This window comes from Meleagris gallopavo, chromosome 5 (genome assembly GCF_000146605.3).
Source record: "Meleagris gallopavo isolate NT-WF06-2002-E0010 breed Aviagen turkey brand Nicholas breeding stock chromosome 5, Turkey_5.1, whole genome shotgun sequence".
Lineage (NCBI taxonomy): Eukaryota > Metazoa > Chordata > Aves > Galliformes > Phasianidae > Meleagris > Meleagris gallopavo.
This window is the reverse complement of record NC_015015.2, coordinates 29,362,537-29,382,949: the sequence shown is the minus strand read 5'-3', so window position 1 is coordinate 29,382,949 and position 20,413 is coordinate 29,362,537. Positions and strand designations below refer to the sequence as shown.

General features: G+C 32.9%; 1 protein-coding gene across 1 annotated transcript in view; it reads right to left on the bottom strand.

The window, feature by feature from the left end:
• Positions 1-20,167, bottom strand: part of LOC100545423 (diphthine--ammonia ligase-like) — a 44,400-nt gene extending 24,233 nt beyond the window's left edge. Inside the window, exons 1-4 of the mRNA XM_031553731.1 lie at positions 20,084-20,167; positions 9,148-9,168; positions 8,450-8,523; positions 6,039-6,157 (exon numbers count right to left, since the gene is read on the bottom strand). Of these exons, the coding sequence (XP_031409591.1) occupies positions 6,039-6,157; positions 8,450-8,523; positions 9,148-9,168; positions 20,084-20,167 (298 nt within the window). The remainder of the gene's footprint in view (positions 1-6,038; positions 6,158-8,449; positions 8,524-9,147; positions 9,169-20,083) is intronic.
• Positions 20,168-20,413: the final 246 nt, after the last annotated feature.

The window sequence follows — 20,413 nt, the reverse complement described above, 5'->3', positions numbered from 1 at the left end:
ACTGTCATAGTACGAACATCTCCCTCTGACACTGAAGGCCATCATAATAAAATAGGAGGTAATATTTTTGGAGCAGCCTTTGTAAATTCATTCTTCTATTTTGTATGTTTTGTTGTTGTTGTTTTTTTTTTTAATGAAGGAGTAGATTGATTAAGATACTTAAAAAAACTTAGACTATAAAGGAAAACAATGTATTGCAAATTCTTAGTATATTTAATCACATCCTCCAGCCTTCTCATAATACTAGCCTGGAAGAAAGCTGGATGGATGGATAAACCAACAACAAGGTTCGGATCTAGATGACTGTTGTAAAATGAATAAATTAGTTAGGAAGAGAACTGTAATTTGCAGCACTGACATCTATTTTACTTAACTTGCATGTATCAATGGGAAGCAATTACAATTCAATTAAAATATTCACTTTTATTACTTTACTGACTGACCTTGAAGTTAATGCCTGCTTTATTTAATTGCATCATCTATGAATAAATGTTAACCCTAGAATGTTATGCCCCATTATTTTCAAAGCATTTTTAACTCCCCAACTGAATTACATCAGTCAATTTATAATGTCCTGTCAAGAAAGCAAGTGGGGCTTTATTTCTCTGAGATAGACCAGTACATGACAACATAAACACCTTGCAAGATTTGCTATTTTTAGCAGTACCGAGTAAAACAAGTTTTGCTTTTACCTCAACTTTTGTTTTAATATAAAATCAGTTCATGATAGTACAAATTGTACAATCACTTCAAATTAATGTTTACTCCATCTGCAATTACTGACAAAATCCACTGACAGGAACAGAATTCTTGCACCTATCAACAACGTTTGCAGAACTCTTGTGCACAGTCACAAGACAAATGTTGTAGAGAACTGCAGCAACATAAACACCAGGGCAGAAATTCAGGGCTTTATTTGGTAGTGAAAAAGGTCTATCAAAAAATGTTACCAAAAGGAATTTTGTTGATGTTAAGTATTAGTGTTAAGCTACTTCCAAATGAGCATAGGGAAGGGGAACTACCTGGTACCACTTGCCTTTTTCACAACCATTAAAAAACATATCAAGTTCCATTTTCACATTTTGAGTAAACAATGATTAAGTAATGATTAGTTTTAAGAAATAGTGTTGCATAAATTATTTCTAAGAGTGACACTGAACCAATCTGTAATTTTACTAGTTGGAACAGCGATTGTAGGACTATTGTTGAAGGTAAAATCCTATAACTAATGTCTTTTCTTTTCTTTTTTTTTCCTTAAATAATCATCATTTTTCTGAAGCAAGACTAAATACTTCTATTTTATTGGGATAATTTACTTATTAAGGGAATAATACAGATAGAGAATCTGGAGACATAACTGCTCCTCAAGGTTAGTGGCAAAGTTAACCCCAAAGGCTGGTTGTAGAACATGTTCCCGGTACAGTTTATTTAGGAACACTTTATTTTAACATTTTATTCCTCAGAAGTTCATCAAATATTTTCTAAATTAGGTTAGTCTGATGTCATCCAATTTTAAAATTCAAGAGATAAAAGCTCATAAAACTCTTCATACCAGCAATATTAATTTTATCTGTAATCTCTTGTGAGTTCTTAACAAAGTTATTTGTATTCTATTTACATCCAGGATTCAAAGTAACTCAGCTCTACTATTTCAGAATAGAAATCTCAGTAATTCTTTCAAGAAATTTTGTAATAGTGGAATATTTTCACATGTACTTTTAAAAGTCTAAAATGTTCATAGTTTAAGACGACATTGTGGAAGGAGAAAGGATAAACTGTTGTTTTCAACTCCATTTTTCTTCTCTGATCTTTCAAAAGAAGATGTTATATAGCAAACGGTTCAGGTCGCTGAAAACACTGCCCCAACCAACTTCCCTTCAGGAATCTCCATGAACTTTAGAGACATTACAAACTGGTTTCGTACTTCTACTAATGTATGGCTTTCCTCATAGAAATCTGTTTTCAGAGTTTTTAAACTTTGGCATACTGAAACGTTTTGAGCAGAATTAGTTTAGAGCTGGTACTTGCAACATGTTTTTTTATTTTATTACTCTATTTCATTAAAAGATCTCAACCGCCATAGTTGGGAATTTTTTTAAAAAAAAAAGTTCTTTCCCTGATAAAAGATTTTGAAATTTCTGTGCTTTGAATATTTGTAGTGCTATTAAGCTTAGAAGAAAGGGATTAAAAATTGATTCTGTGGCATGAACAAGTGCTTAAATTTGTTTCACTGTCATTAAAGTCATCCCACGCAGACAATTTATAAAATGTTTAAGATGCACAGCTCCCAGATAAATCAACAGGGACTTCTGGAAGAGCAACCGGTAGACTGCCTGCAGAAGGGCAAAAGCTAGAACAGAAATGAAGAATCAATTTAGACAAGAACACATAGAAACCTGGAAAGGAAAGTATTATTGGCTCTGCACACATATGCATTTAAGGGTTTCAGCTTAAGCTCTGTTTCAGCACCTAAATCTGTGTTGTGATTGTGCACTGTACAAAATACATATTAATTCCATAAAAAAAGATAGACATTTGGGCTTTCATTCTGACTGAAATATTGAAGGTGGGATTTTTTTGTCTTGGGATTTTTCTTTTTTTTCCCCCCAGTTTAAACAGTGTGCACTTATTCTCATAAGAAATGTACCGAAGGCGAATGTTCCTCTTAAAACATCAAGGAAAACTACAATTGTTGAGGACAAATTGCTCTAACTGCATGACATAAAAATAATTTCAACTGCATTAGCAGAACTGAATTTTTGTATAAATGGCACTTAAGTTTTAGTGTCAATTCTTGTCTCTGCAAGAATTAGACATAGTTAAATATTTAAGTAAATTAAAAATAGGTAAAACTCTATTCTCAGTTTTTACTGAGAACCACACCGTAAGGAACCTTAAAATTCCTTCCAAATATAAGCTTCCTCTTCCTCCTCCTCCTCTCACATCAAGTTGAGTATTAGAGCTTTTGCTGCAGTAGAAGTTTTAGAACCTGATATAGTTAGAAGCAGTACATAATGTTAACAAGAATAAAAATGGAATCTGTCACATGCAGATTCTACAAGCTAATTATTGTTTTAATCCACACAGCGTGTCCACAGAAGAAGAATGTCAAAACTGCATCTTATGATTGTGGTATATTACACTGTCTCACACAAGCAATGGAACTTCAAATGCCCAAATACTAATTATTCTAACTAGTTTTATTTTAGCTATTACTGAATGACCTCATTCTAACTTTCTGGGACTTCCACTGAAGGGAGATATATTGCAAATACAAAAATACCATGCATCACACAGGCATCTTCAACAACAAAAAAGTGGCAGTGCAGACAGATATGCACAGCAATTATTTTTTTTTTTAATGCTTAGGTTTGTGTGGAATATTCTTCTCTCATCATTAGAGCCTCCAAAGCACACTCTAAGGGAAAGCAAGCTAATATACTTATAGATCTACAGAAGGCATGTGAAGAGGTCTTGCTCACAATACTGTTCCTGCATGCAAGCGAGAGCAATTGGTATTCCATCTGGAAAAGCACACTGTTCTGAGATAGAAAACTCCTGCCACTGGCAAAGTTTATGGTATTAATTTGTAATGGTGGATTTAAGGAAACATACTAAACTAATATTCATTTACTTGCATAATTATGTGTTTTCTACATAAACCGACAGGCTTTACCTTGCCAATATGGCACTGAGTTAATAAAAAACAGGACAAGGTGGGTATACATGTTTGCCAGCTCTGATGAATGTCAAGCTCAAGTTACTGATTTGCTTCTTGAATTAACATCTGTACAATGTGCTAGCTAATGCATTACCCTTCAGAGCATTAAATCTGCTATTTTTTAATATTTTCATTGCAGTTTAGCTTTGATTATTAATCTGAGAAGCGAAAAGTTAAACTGTATCTTAGCTTCTTTGCCACTTGATATATTAAACAGCCTTCATACCTTAAATTCACTTTAATAAGGCATGCAATTATTAAAGCATTACAGAATGGCCCCAGAGCACACAAGCTCCATTAAATTTGCTTACATCCAATTACGTTTGCCTGAGGCAGGTGAGAAATTGACTCTGATAAGATCTTTCTTTTACCTGTAGCCAAAAAAAAAGAAAAAAAAGGAAAAAAAATCTCGCAGTCATTTCCTATCTAATTGCTATCTACAAGTATTTATGGCATTTGCTCCTCAAACGGATAGTCAACAAAGGACTCATTGAGCACTAACAAGTCTGTTTTAAGTTTTTTTCTTTTAAAAGGCTGCAGAATACAAAGGAAAAGCTAATCTCGCTTCAGGGATGAGGCAATAATGTCTATTTGTGAAGCAGTTTTATCTCTTGTTTAAATCATCTGTTTTCTTTAATATATTTTAGATAAATTATAAACAGTACGTACTCGCTCCATTTTGGGGCCATTGTTTGTTTGCTTATTTTTCCTAATTAGTTCCCTTTAATTATATAAAATAGCCTAAACTCCATGAAATATAATTTTAATCAGAAAAAGCACACTGTATATTCTTACTGTCATTCATTTTTAATTCTTCAGCTTAATTCCTTAAGTATTTTACTTTACAAAAAATAGAACAACCATCCAACCTAAAAAATTTTACATGGCTTGAAATTTTTATTCCCTTAAATTTTTATTTTTTTTTTTAGTATTTAAAAAAGTGTAATACAGTAGAAAACACAGCATTTAACTCCGATGATCTCCCACAAATTCAGGAAAATTAAACTGCATCACTTGTTATTTTACTGTGAAGTAGGGGACATGGCATTTCTAATATTTCTAATCCCACTAACAGATTCTATGCAAGACCATCACAGTGATAACGTAAACAGTTGTTAAAAAACATTATCCTTAAAGAGAAGTGAATAAAGAACAATAAAAAAGAAATCATCTTTAAAAAGTCATGGATTTTACCCGAAGTCTAAATGGATTATAATTCAATTCCTGGTTGATATTTCAGTAGAAATAACTTTGCTATAAATGAGTCCTTTAAAGAAGATGGACAGACAACAAGAATTTAAGGTGATAACCGTCGAAAAGAACAAGTCATCAGATTTCTAAGGCAAGCTTATACAACTCTGTTTTTTAAACATATTGTATTGGCCATCAAAGCCATTGATGCTACTGAATTGTAATAGAAGCCATTCTTCAGTCCAGTGGACTACAGACCTTCAGCCAGCTCAGAAAAGAAATGGTCCTTTGGTCATGGTACGCATAAAACTTAAATGCAATACTTCATAGAAGTCTGAAATGAATATAGTATACCATATTAATCATATTCCATGTTTCTCAGCCATATTTTTATGTGGCATGTAAAACATGTCATTCAATAAGACTTGATATAAAACTTCACTTGAACTCTAAACAATAAACAAATAGATAATATTTTGATTTGCTCTATTATACAAACCTCATATGACATATTTGACAATGCAAAGATATTAATATTCTGGTACATTAAGAAACTATAGTGTAAAAGCCATTTATTTAGAGGAAAATGATAAACTTGTAGTTTGCTATATGTTTTGTAAACTCAGAGACTGTTATTAAACTAGATGTTTTAGCCTCATACGACATATTGTTTTATGTTAATTTGTTATATTTCTATTAAAACTTTTACAGCTGTTTTATAATATTGTCTAGTCACCAGTTTGCATAATCTATAAATGTCAGTGCTGTGAACCACTGAATTATGCTTGCATCTTTACTGCAATTCAAAACTAAACTGTAACACAAAACTTGCAAGGGAATTTAATAACCATGCTCTGAAGAACTACTTTCCAGCTTTGACTTCTCAGAGAAAAGAATGAACTGTATACAAGCAGTTGTTCAGACAGCATGAATATTCTTCAACTATACTGGTTTTCGTTTTTGTTGTGTTTTTTGTTTGTTTGTTTAATTTCTTTACGCTCAAACCAATATTTATTATCCAAAAAGGTAGAACAATTTCTGTTTTTTGTTTTTTTTTTTTCTCTTCTGTTGTGATTTGTCCATTGAAGTTTTAGTAGACAACACTGTTCAGAGTCTGAATACATACCAAAAGCTGCCACTTTTATGATTATGGCTTCAATGTTAGATGATATCATTTCTTTAAGCAATATTTCTTCCCTCCGACGCCAAAGGTAAGCTAAAGGTTGAAGATTAAGTCTTCTGCATCTTAAAAGAAACAATAACAACAAAAAATGAAAACCAAGCATTATATTTTTGTACAGAATAACTATTTAAAATTAAAGATAAAGTCTAACATTAAAAAAAAAACCACCAATCTTGTTTACCTACATAAGATGCAATTCATTGATATCAATAAATTTGCATGAGAACATAAGGAAAACTAAAAGAAAATGTATTTCTAAACCTTTATGGATGCAAATCCACTAACATCTTAGGAAATTATAACTTTTTTATGAACATAACTAAGGCAAAAGTTACTATGAGATAACTGTTGCACACATTAGCAAATAAAGTTTGTTGCTCTCAATCTGTGATTTGGATCAACAGTCAATGAAGAGAATCGCTAATGGGAATGTTTACAGCTTGAGTACAAAGAAATAACTTGATAATGTAAATTTAATTATTTGTTTTTATATATATCATACTGATATAGTATTTGATTATCATAGTAGAGAATCACTAATTTGCAATATTGATGGTTAATCCTTCTGTTAGTTGTCAAGCACTACCAGTTGGTGATAAAGTGTATAATGCCTATGTTCTGGAAAATTTGAAAGCATTAAAATATGGGGACTATCTCAATGTGCGACAACAGAAGGAGATAACAGTGCCTTCTACTGGGATAGAAGCACTATGGATGGACCAATAAAAGATATTGAAAAGATTAGCTTAACCCTTCCAACAACTGATGATGACTGAAGATGAGCGCAATCTTAGCTGCTAACCCTTAAATGAAGGCAAGGAGGGGCAGACCCAGAGTCCAATCCTTGTGGTCACTCAGATGCAGCTGAGCTCCCTGGGTTTGCCATGACTCTTCACCTGATGCTCAATCATTGGTTCAGGCCATGACCTGCCAATTCCACTGCACACAAATAACTCAAAAGTTTTATTTATTTGTCCCTTAACACTGTTTGACAAAAATATGGGATATCCCATCACTACTAGCATCAAGAATTTGTAGTTAAATGGATTTCTAATGTTGACACCTACATTCATAGTTTGCACCCATGTAAATCTGATTGGTTTTGTGATTGTTTTCAGCTATTTTAATAGAGAACTCAGTTGTGAAATTACTAGAAATATTTAGCAATTCTGAATGTCAAGGAGTTCATTTAGCTGCCCAAATTCAGCTTATGAATTAGCTGAATCCAAGTAATTGGGATGATTTCTGTAAAAAAACATTTGCAAAGAGTAAATCTTCAAATCAATATTACTAAGATCTCTTTGAAATATAGTGATACTGCATCAATCTTTCAGCTGATATAAAAGATCTGAAACACACAATCAACAGAAGCCAACTCTTCTAGAATATCTAATAATATGACCAGGTCATTAAAACTGTCTGTTGTTCCATTATATCACTATGCACATTGAATGTTATGGAAAAGAAGAAGAAAGGAGCTATTTCTGACTGCAGTTGACCTCTGTAAAGTGTAAAGAAAACATCTGTGCTAGGTAACTTGCTGATGTGAGCAGAACTGGCATTAAATCAAATTCAGGATTATTACGGTTTATAAAGTATTTCACATATTTGCTCATATCATCAACAAATAACGAATGGACACAGGAAATCATAATTCGTATTTAGGCTTTTTTTTTTTGCATTGTGAAGCATAGAATAAAATTTTTTTCCATACCCAAATCAGCCTGAATAACACACAATTTGCAACAATTCTCATTACATAATTATTTTTTGTTTTTCATTTAGACTTTCTGAAGTATCACAATTTATTCAAGCTTAAATAATGTGCATAGTAGAAATGATTACTGAAAATTCCTGATTAACAATTATGGACTTCAGATTTCAAGCAAGTAATGGAAGATTGGTGAATAAGGACTGTCTTCCGTTTCATTCCTGATAACAAGTTACAAAACACTCCCACTTTAAAATTTTGTTGAAAAATACATATACATGACCACTGCAATTAATATATATATATAGACACACACACACACACGCGCGCCTCTGTAATTGATTTCAGCTGAAGCTCACTCAAAGACCTGAACCTATTTCAACTTGGAGAGTAATCCCAAACTCTGGTATACTTTCTACTGGATTTCTACTAATGACGTGTATTACATACAATGCTAATAAACATGAAACACATAGTTTCAGGGAAAAAAAGAAAAAAATATATATTTATATTAGCAAGTTGAATGAATTAGGTATCACAGAACATGAGAAATAAATTCATCTGTTCCAGAATTTGTTGGAAAAGAAATGAACAAAACACTTTCCAGTATCTCTATGTTAGTAAAGATATAATATGTTCTTACACATCTTCAACTCGAACTCTCTGGTAGTCAGAAAGAATAGCTCCCACAGACACACCCTCCACTGCTTCTTTGTCCTGAAAGAAGACAAGGAATAATAATTATAAACATTGTATACTAGCCTAAAAAATAGAGTTTGAGTGCTTCTATCAGAAGAATCAACCAAGAATAAATTATTTTCCCTGTGCCCAATAAATGGAACAAAATGGGCTGCAATGCAGATCTTACATAGAGGAGAGCAACACAATTGACCTGCATGATGGTTATGACTCCAACAGAGTAAGCAAGTATCATTCTACAAGGAATAATCACTGTAACTAAAAAATACCAGACTTAACAGCCTATTTTAATAATTTCCTGACATCCTGAAAATGACCCACAGCTCTTCACTGTAACTGAAATGTCAGCTATCCTACCTACAAATAAATCATTAATATACAATCATAAAGTATAATCAAAATGTTAGCATTTGTCTTAAGAAACAGCACAAGAATAAAACATGATAGAACATTTGCATGGAACTTAACATCACCTACAAATTGTAATAAATAAATAAATCAAAGCTTTCCCAATACATTGTCTCTGTATCCCTGTTTTATTTCAATTACTTAAGCTAACAGTCCTTTATTTTTTTCTTGTGAACACATTGAAAACGTAACATTTGAAAATGTACATATGTAAAATATGTCATGAACTTTCACCTTTTTAAACTCCTTGGGTCCCTGTCAACATGTTGGACTCGCTTCCTTTCTTTGACGTTACTCTAGACACAGTTGCTTTGTTCTTTCAACCAAGGTTAACTGTAACTATACAAGGTAAGTTATGTTCTGGAGCTGATTAAGTTGCACATCAACCCTTTGAAGCTTGCAGAAAGATTACCACAAAATTTTGAACTATATATCTGTATACAAATTTCAAAATCAAACCAGCCTATCAAATCCTGCCATAGTACTGAACTAAAATTCCTCTTCAGAGTCTTAATATTCAGCTTTACATTTGTCTGGGACACCTCTTCTTCATACGCTTTATATTAATTTTCAGAGGTGTCCAGTGCTAGGATGAGAGGCAGTGGGCACAAACTGGAAAACAGGAGGTTCCATCTGAAAATCAAGAAGTAGTTTTGTGCTTCATGGGTGACAGATAACTGGCACAGATTGTCCAGAGAGGCTGTGGAGTCTTTTGGAGATCTTCAAAAGCTTCCCAGGCATGGGCCCAGGCAACCTACTCTTGATGGTCCTGTTTACCCAGGGGTCACTTCCAAACTCATCCATTCCATAATTCAGTGATGATAAGTTGATTCTATTACTGAGCAACAATAAAATGCACCATTCCTAGAATCTCAATGGATTTACTACTCATCAACTCCATCTGCAAAGAAAGGCACAGAATGTCTTCACATTCAGATTTAATTAGGAAACAATTTTCAGATAGTGGAGTATGTATGCTCTTTCTCCTACATGAAGCCTCTTTAGAGCCTTCAAATTAACCAGCTACAATTCTCTACATAGTTGTTTTAAAATAAAGGTGACATACACAAAATCCAATAACCTTTCTTCAGACTCAAGCAGAGTAAAAAATAATACATCAAATAAACATCTCAACACTCAACATGAAGTTTACTTACACACACACACACACACACACACACACACGCACACAAAGAAATCAAGATATTTAAGATATTTTCTTTCTTTTACAAACATATTTGAGTAATAGTGCCCTCAGGAAAATTGATGAAGATTACTAATTAGGTTAATTTAAATTCACAGTTAACTTTTAAGTCAATTAAATATTAAGGCCGGTGAATAAAGTCATTCTGAATAAGGGTGTCCAAAAGAATATTTAATGCTGTTAAATAATCCCTTTTGGAATTATTGGATTAATTTGCTTGATAATCTATGGGAGAAAACCTCTTTTTCTATGTAGGTTTTCTGTATGACAGGAAAGAAGAATCACCATAGCAGTGAAAAAGACTGCTAATGTTCAGAATTATTCAACATGGAAATGCTTTTTCAAGAGTTCAATTCACTGGTTTTTTGTTGTTTTTTTTTTCCCTAAAAATTAGAAAAATACAAACACCAGGCTCTTGAACTTAATTCATAGTCAGCCCTATCTTGTGTTCTTCACAGATCTAAATGAATAATGACAAAATGTCTGAAGTACTTATTATTATACTAAACGAGTTATACTTTCTGAATAAAGTGGAAAACTCAAAAAATGGAATCACAATGTCTTTCAAACCTACTTCTTCATACCTGACAAATGGTACATTTTTATTATGTTGTAGAACATATCGGGCTCAGTGTAAACAAACATTGGCAAAGTCTGGGAAGAATTCGTTTTTTCTACTTACTGAGATTACTGGATTATTTTTGTTTGTTTTGTTTCCATTAAATTAACAGCAGTTTGCACTCTGCTAAACAGAGCTGACTGTAATCCAACCTTTTTCAGAGTCCTTCACAATACAAACAAACTTTCCCAGGTAATAAAAATATTCATGGTCACACAGTACACAATATTAACTGTCCTAAACCATGAAAGTAATGCCTTCTAAGAATTTCTACAGAAATTACAACAGAAACGAAGAGCACAATAACACTGTGTTCAAAAGTAGATTTTCAAAAGTTTTTGTAAAACTGAGATGTATAATATCCTTCGTATAGAAGAAAAAAAGTCAGTTAAGAATTAAAAGAACTACATTTTAAAAGTACTTTATAAAAAAAAGACTTTCCCTCCTACAAATTCCAAGACTGAGATATAGTCAAACTTTTCAATAGAGAATGCAGCAATACAAATAACTCCTGCAAGCAGCCTATGTTTGTGGTCTTAGAGTTCTAACTTTTACCCTTTAGAAAATGCTAGCCACTTCCATGGAACTAAACTCTGAGATCATCTAATCTCACAGAAAGTGAACAGACCACATTTCAAAACTATTTATGTTTAAGGACTCAGAATAAAAGTATAAATTAAACAACTGTTTTATGCACATGAGCTTGGAGCTCACCAATTAAGCAGATTCACAATGCTGCCAATGATTATTGGTCCTGTTTTATTTCTATGCATGCCTGTTGTCTTTAGTAGCATTATGCTGTAAAGAAAACCACAATACAATTTAAAGCTACCCCGAACTCTTACCCTTATTGTAATTTTGAACAGAAATGGTTTACCAACAACCTTTTATATTATATTGTCATCAATTTTTATAGACAATAGAATTGTAACTGTTATTTTGCTGTTGCTGATTTGGTAACAGGTTCAGGCTTTCCTAAATGTTTCTTTCAGAAAGAAATTATTCACAAATGAAATGTTCAGTCATAGTGTCTGTGTGGAGAATAGTAATTAAGAAACTATTTTTAGGGTGTATTTTCCACACAGTTGAGGAAAGTTCTTATTAAAATTCTCATTGAATATACCATTATACTGTTTTTGTTTTTTTTTGCATCTATTTATCCACTAAAACAAACAAACAAGGAAACTACGTGTTCAGATATTCTGAAAAAAAAGTCACTACTTATCATTTAAGTAGCAAATTTTATTGCTCAAGTTACAAGTGGCAAACTATCCCACAAACCAATGTTTTTGTATCTCAGAGATACACTGCATGTGTAGTCTCAAACTAGATTAACTTCCAAGACTACATATGATAAATATAATAAATATATCATATATAATTTTCCATATGCTTTTATAATACATATGCTTTTCTTTCCTCATCAAAAAATAAAATGTTTATTATTATAACCATAATATTTATTATAGCGCCAGTGACACCTCTTCAGTTATACAATTACACCTAGCTATAACTAATTTAATGAGTGGAGGTATATGTGTATGAATGCATAAACACACATACACAAAAAAGTATATATTCATACATATACATGTATACAATACATATGGAAGTTAGTAATGAACAGAATATTGTCATAGCCTGTTTGCTTGCAAGCTATATTAATTCTTATTTAAATATTCATACACTATTTATTCTGTACTTATACTAGTTTATTTCCTTTAATAATGCATAAGTTTTTCATGATCTTTTGAAATGGCAGTACTTCATGCCCTATTTCTGTTCTGGTTAGCATCTAAGTGTAAGGACTTGTAACAGGGAGCTATTCACCACTATCAGTTTTAATTTAGTTTTTCTGCAAATACATAGTTCCATCACTATACAGACAGCACAGTGCCACAAGGGGAAACAATTTACTATTAGTAAATTTAATATAGTTAATAAATGCTTTGCAACAGAAGAGCTAGTTAATATAAATACATATATTTCACAAAAGGGTATAAATTCAATTATTTTATTTTGTACATTTCAACAAATCAAGACTAGAGCAGAACAAATTCAAGAAAAAATTACTAAAGTGTAACAATCTTCATAAATTCCTCAACTGGAGCAAGTTTACAGCAAAACCTTGCTCTAATTGGTATTTAGCTCAGCACTTCAAGTACTGAAAGAAACCTAGTTCTTCAATAGATTCACTGTGTGGCACTGGAAGAGTTATTGGACAATTTGCAAACAGATAGAATTTACTCCAGAAATAAATTCCAGATTTAATTGTGACATAGCTCAGACACTACACTTTTTAATATGTAATCTAATCATGCTTGATACTATTAAAACATGTTTACAAAACTCAGCTTGTGTAGAGCAATCTGAAATCTGTAGGGAGTATCGAGGATTAGCACTTAACTCAAAAGCCAAGGAAGCAACTTTGGGGAAGAAATATGTTAGTCCCTGTGCCATAGAAAGGGTTACAGACAACATGAAAATCTTTGATGAAAATTAATATTAACTTATTTTAATATCTCATTAGTGCAATAAACCAATTGAAAGTAAAAATACATTTTTGCTTCTCGGGAATTTCTGAGTAGTACAGAAAGCATTTATGTTAAGCACAATATGTTAGAAAGTATTACATCACTACATAATGTGATAAAGACAGGCACTAAATGCAAACAGAAATACAAATACATGCTAACAACTATTTCTATTCTATTAATTAATATTGTAATTTCTCCCACAAAACTTCTAGCAACACTCATTTTAAAGGCAGATATGAAAATGAAGTTTAAGAAATTAGAATAGATTTTTGTTAGTTGCAGTATAGCTTGCTTTTATATACAAAAGATTACTAGCTTTATCTATAAGTGTAATTACATTACAACTACAACACTTGTTATCATTAGTTTATTCCTATTCATAACATTCAGGAATAATAATCTTCATAATCAATTGTGTTAGAACAATAATACAGTTGCAGTTGCAAAGATCTATTGAAGTCCACAATTTCTGTTTAAAGCTTCTTAGTTTTGAAGATTTTATAAATAACACGATTCGAAATTACTGCTTTTTTCATATTATAAAATATTTTCACCTACATTTTTTTTAGAAGATAGAATGAAAAATTAAACAGTTCTATGAAAGCTCCAAAGCATAGCTGCCATGAGCGTGCTGTTAGGCTGCTGTTAACATGGCTATGTAGAACCCATGCATAAAATTGAAAAACTACTTCACAGCTGACATAGAATATAAAGAGAAATGTAAAATAATCTAAGCTAGCACATTGTGATTTCATTTCTGATCTTCTTTTCCTTATTTCAGTAACTGAAATGCAATTAAGGATCGTGACAGTAATAAGTAACTATGTCTACATAAGCATTGTAGTACACAATATCAATAGAGGTATTCCACTAGTGAGTAAAATGTTCATTGCAGTGGTATTAGTACTGAGGTTTTCTTTAATTTCACATTTTAATGTCTTTACCTGACCTTCTCAGACTTCAGCAAAATGAAAATTAGTGCTAATGTTTTCAATTTAATTAGTACATTACAAGCACTGTAATTATTAGTGGGAAATGTTATATTAATGAATGTAAAACTTAGCAGTAAATTACCTCAGAGTTATTATCAATTTCCCAAGTTACTGCTCCTTAAGATAACCCTCTCCCTATGGTCCTTCCAGTAATTTTTCTTTGCCTGATAAACATGATGATTAAACAGCACGCAGTGCAAACCTTTGATACTTTTTAAATTAAATCCATGCCCAGCCTAAGGGCTGTGTCTGATTTCAACTAAATGTGTCAGTTAATCAGATAAAAAATTATCAGCAACTAAAAGAAACAGCAGCCTTAGGCTTCATCAGTGCCAGGGAAAGCTGAACAAAATAAGACATACAGACAATATCACATTATGAGTAAAGGTTACTGCTGAGCATATAATGGCATAGAACTTTTCACCACATTAATGATTTACATCTTAAACAAAACATTGCACACAGCAGTCAAAAGAGTACCAAAGAAGGAAAAAGTGCTAGATCTGTGCATATATATGCCTGTTGTCATGGATTGCAAGAAAGCTGGACGACTCTCACTGATTAAAATAGGAGAATACTGCTAAAAATTTACTAATTAAAGGAGGTCTATGTAAGACAGTAAGTATATGAAAAAACTACTTAATTTTTAAGAAAACTGCTTCTTACCTTCACCAAAATAGAGTTTATTTTATGGCCAAGATACACAATAGATTATCTGAAATAAAATTGCCTTTTCAATTCTTTGAAACTTGCATTAGTAACAGAAATTGTTATAAGTGTTCAAATTAAAGCGTAAGGTCATTTCTGTCTAGATTACAACTATCTGTCATTTAGAAAATTTTCAATTAAAGCACAACATATTTGCAGGTATGTGACACATAAGCACACATTAGCAAGAAGACTTTTAGACTTCTGCAATTATTTGAATAGAAAATTCTTAAATATAAGATTTTACTTATAATTTGTAAAGCACTCTAAGATCACTGATTACACACATTTCACTGTATGTGGTTTTTGTAAGCATTAATATGTATTTGAGAGGCAGCAGCAATTTATTAAAGACAGTAAAGAAACATCCCTGTAACCATAAAATAAAAGTGATTGTGAGAAACCTGTTGAATCCTAAGCTTCAAAACAGGCTTCTATATCCATAAAGGGGATAAATTAAAAGCCTATTAATTAATCTGTTCCCTTGCATAATTAAATTATTTTGAAAACTGAAGGTCAAAATTTCATAAGCATTTTTAAGATAGTTCCTTAAGTGGAAAGCTACAATGGTAGCATTCAGAATTTGAGGAGAATGGGATATTAGGGGAAATAGCAAATTCAGTATTTTCATTGAGCGGAATTTAAGTAAATTTAAAGCAATGTATTATAACAGAAGCAGAGGTAGTAGATGTGTGTGATGGTAGGTTGTTGATGCAGGAGAAAGTGATTATCCTCTTCCATTCAGGAAGAATATTGTGCTCACTTTTTGAATCCCTGAAAACAAGAGAGAAACAAACTCAAACAAACCTGCAAGCAGCGGGTCACCCAAAGTGGAGGGACCTGGACTGCTTGCTCTGTGTGGAGAGGCTGAGGGAACTAGGTTTGCAGTTTGGAAGTACAAAAGCATCAGGTAGAACCTAATAGCAGCCTTGCAGAACCGATGAGAGATGAGAGTATTACCAAGACAGAGGTAGGCTCTTCACAATGTTGTAGAGTGAGAGGATGATGGACAAGAGGTGCAAGCTGGCACTAGAGGCTTAGATGGAATATTATGCAAAAAGTATTATTGCTGTAGTAAACAAGGAAACCCACAGATGATGTGCTGTCTCAATCTTTGGATGGCAAGCCCTGAGCAGCCACATTTGGACCTCACACCTGACCTAGCACTGGTCAGTAGTTTGGATTAGATTATCTCCTAAGGTTCCCAACCATTTGAATTTTTAAATTATGCTCATTTTTTCTTTTACTGTGCTTGACAATGCTGTACTAATGAGAAAAGGAGTTAGAGAATTACAGTAACAGTGTTCCCTTTCGGAAAATTCTATGCTTTTTTGAATTGCTACCTTATGAAAAATAAAAAAAAAAATCATGTTTACTTTATTCTGATGAGACACTTCCTTAGTGTTTTCCATGAGCAAGTTTTTAACAGGTTTTACCAGCACAAAGAGAGACAAATCAACAGATATCGTAAGACTGGACAAGACAGAAAGAGAGACTGAGAGAGGAGTAGCTTTGAGACAAGCACAAAAGGAAATCAAAATGGAAATCTTCAAAATAAACAAAACCAAACATAAATAGAACAAGTATCTTCAAAGCACAAAGACCTTAAAAGTAATGATCTTCTCATTCATAAAATGAATCAACTCTCGGAGCCAAAATGCAGTCCCACTTCACAATGAAAAAATAACATTTACTGCTAGCCAAAATACTGCAAATCTCTTCCCTACAGTTTCCATATTGCACCCACAAGGAGATGCATGCATAGTACTTTCAGCTTTACTATTTGTCATCAGTTTATGAGCTGGTTCACCCCATAACTCCCAGTGTTCTACGTAATGTTATGATGTCAAATACAGATAACAAAAATCACAAAACCATGACACCATTTCAGTGTATGAAAAATGCTGTGAAGTCTTCAAAATTGACCATACTGTATTTGTCCAATATATAACGACATCATTAACAAAAAAAAGAAAAAAAAATCAGCCTCTTGAAACTGTCCTGTCAAAACGTTCAGTCATGACCTCAGAAGACTTCATGAACATTAAGAGGTCTGCTTGCTGAAGCCAATACAGTAATCAACCAGGGTGAAGATGGACAGTTCTGTAATCCAAAATAATACCTGCTAATAACTAGTATAGTTCACAGGAAAAAAAAAACAACCTACACTTGCTTGATGAAAGAAAACTTGTTTGCAAAATTATAAAGTAGTAGATTGAAAAGTCACCTCCTTTAAGCCTTTTAGTTTTATTAAAATTAATTTTATATTTTCAAATAGAAGTAAGCTGAAATGTAAATAGTTATTTAAGTTATATGTTTAATGTTTTCTCTGATTGGTTGATCCTAATTTTACAGGATGTGGGATAGAATCCTCTTGCATTACTTTCTTAAGAAAGCTTATTAAGAGATGCAGAACCATCTCCAGAGTTGTAAAGAAATGTCATCACCTACTTGACTTAAACACAAGTGCAAAAATGCTGGGCTCTGTTTTACTGCGGAAAAAAAAAAAAAACCTTTCAACTTCAAATTGAAAAAACACTGTATAGTAACATTCTCTAGATCACTGTAAATCTCATGAACTTATAGATCGCTACAAGTCATCTTGAACTTTTCCATCATGTGCTCATAGACATGATACAACATATATCACATGGTTTTATTCCCTAGGAAGAGGTAAACCAAAAACAGGGATGGAAATGAATTTAATGCAGATCCATATTAAATTCCTGTGTGAACACCTCCAGAACTTTGTTAGTGAGCTGAGCATGACTCATGTACAAAGCAAATTAATTTTGAATAATAGTATCTATATGGAGAGAGATAATAGTGCATAACTGTGTAACTAATCCACCTTAAAAGCTAATTAGGATCATTTTTATGAACGCCCTACGTAGAGCACAGACACACACAATAATACATTTAAGCGTAACCATTGGCATAACTTCACGAGTTTTACAGATGCAATTACTGAAATACTGCCTGCATATACACACTAAACCTATTAACTGAGTATGTATTCATCAGCTCTCAGTCACAGCTTTCAGTATCTAATGGCAATCTCCTAATAGCCATATATAATTACTGTATGGTCCTTTTGCTACCTGGAAGCTCCAAAGACTTGGTGAGTGCAAGGGTATGTTTGTACACACATGAACATATGCACATAACTGTAAATGCAAAAGGAAACAGAATAAGGAGACAAAACATTCTCCAAGTCTAATATCAACAGTAAATCTACTGAAATACTTCAGTTTGAAAGTGCTGAAATTAAGTTATGAATAGTAAATACATAAAATCAGAGCAATCTTCCACTATAGTCAACTCAGCACACCACAACAGCAGGTTTTGCTGACATACTGTTTTTCACTTAGCTGCGTATCCAAAGTGAACAATTATTCTTAGGAATTGCAACTCATTTATTTATGACTTTTTTTTTAAATGTTATATCATTATAAACATTTTCATAGATTACAAGTACACATATGAAGAGTTTTTTGGAAAGCTATATTTCATTTTTTTTTCTAAAGTACTTAATTTATAACAATGTTTAGATTCGTTTTTTTCTAATTAAAATGTAATGCTAAAAACAATGCATGTAACTGGCCTACCTGTTAATGGAAAGTTTAATTAATAGCTTTCTTACAGAACTTGAAAATTTTTTGTTTTCTTTTGTTTTAGTTTAGAGATAAGGAAAAAGCCCTTTACAGTGAGGATGGTGAGCAATGGAACAGGTTGCCCAGAGATGTGCTGGGTGCGCTGCTCCTGAAGACTTTAAAGGCTAGGCTAGATCAGGACCTGGGCAACCTGGTCTAGCTGTGTGTGTCTCTGATCACTGCAAAGGAGCTGAACTAGATGACCTTTAAAGGTTCCTTCCAACTCCAAGAATTCTACAATTCTATAAACCAGTCAACTGAGTGCACAAGAAGTCTACATGCCACCAACAGAAGCTACAAAATCTCTTTCAGGGAGACAACAGTCTGTGCACGCGCGCACACACACACACACATGCAAACCAAAACAAACAAAAAAATCCACATTTTGTGCAGAGATTTGTTTTCACATAAACATATGCTTCACCTTTGTGACTTTCATCTCCTAAATGTTCAAATAATTACAGAGCAGACTTGCTTGCAGACACTTCTTTCAGTAAATCTTATTTATAACATCACCTCAACAAAGACAGATTACTTAACTTGATAACCAAATTTAGCATGGTCAACTCCAGATTGAAAAAAAGACTTTACACTATAACAATAGGTTGTCAGTGAACATTTACAGAACAGTTAAAGTAATCATACATGTGTGTCTGTTCCCATGCTGGACTGGTAATCTTAAGTGTTGGTGACCATAAGTGCAATTATTTTGCAATCAAAAGCAATTATCTCAACAGTTATTATCATAAAAGGCTGACAATAAATTTTTAAACACTTCTTACACATTTAACTAGAATCAATAGCTGATGACTTTAAGTTCAAAAATTAGAACAGCTAAAACTGCATGTGTCTTCCTGAGCGTGAAAGAATAATAATAAAAGATTGGTACTTGCCTTCATATTACATTCCAGATCAATGGATGGCCAAAGACAAACCTTTTTCTAAACTGAGGTAAAAGGATCATAAATCTGGATCTTCTCTTGACTAAAAACACACGTTTTAGATACTGTTAATCAGCCCCTCTGCATCATACTCTGACTTCAGACAAGCCAGACTTTCTTACATTTATACTATTAGTAGTATCTTTAGCAAACTGTATAAACAAGCATTCAAAAACCATGTTCTTAAATATGCACACAAGTTTCCTTCCCCCCTTTCTTCAGATTAGCATTCCACTACACAACTTCCATGTTGTTCCATGACCAATTTCTAGATAGTAATGGCAATCTGCCTCTCCACAATGAAGACCAAACAAAAATCCAATACAGCATCTACAAAACAGACTCAACGGCTTGTTCTGGTTAGATGGGGTATGCAACATGGTTCTTCCCCACAGCCAGGTAGTGGATAGTTGGCTCAACACACTAACTCAGTGATACTGACATATATATATATATATATATATATATATACATATATAAAACAAGCGATGTACAAAGCAATTGTTCAACACTTACCAACCCATGCCCAGCCTTTCCCCGAGCAGTAGCTGCTCCCCTGGCCAACTTCCCACTGCTCTTCAAGCTTCTTTTTCTCCACATGATATCATATGGTATGGAATATCATTTTGTCCATTTCAGGTCTTCTGGTTCTGTCCCCTCTCAGTTTCTTTTGCCTCCTTAGTCCCTAGCAGGTCAGTAACAGAAGCTAAGAAACTGAAAGTTCCTTCACTCTGTACAGCACTGCTGAGCAACAACTAACGCCAAAACAAAGCACCATACAAGACAGTATGAAGAAAAAATCAATTCTGACCCATCTGAAACCACGTTTTGTAAGAGTAAATTAAT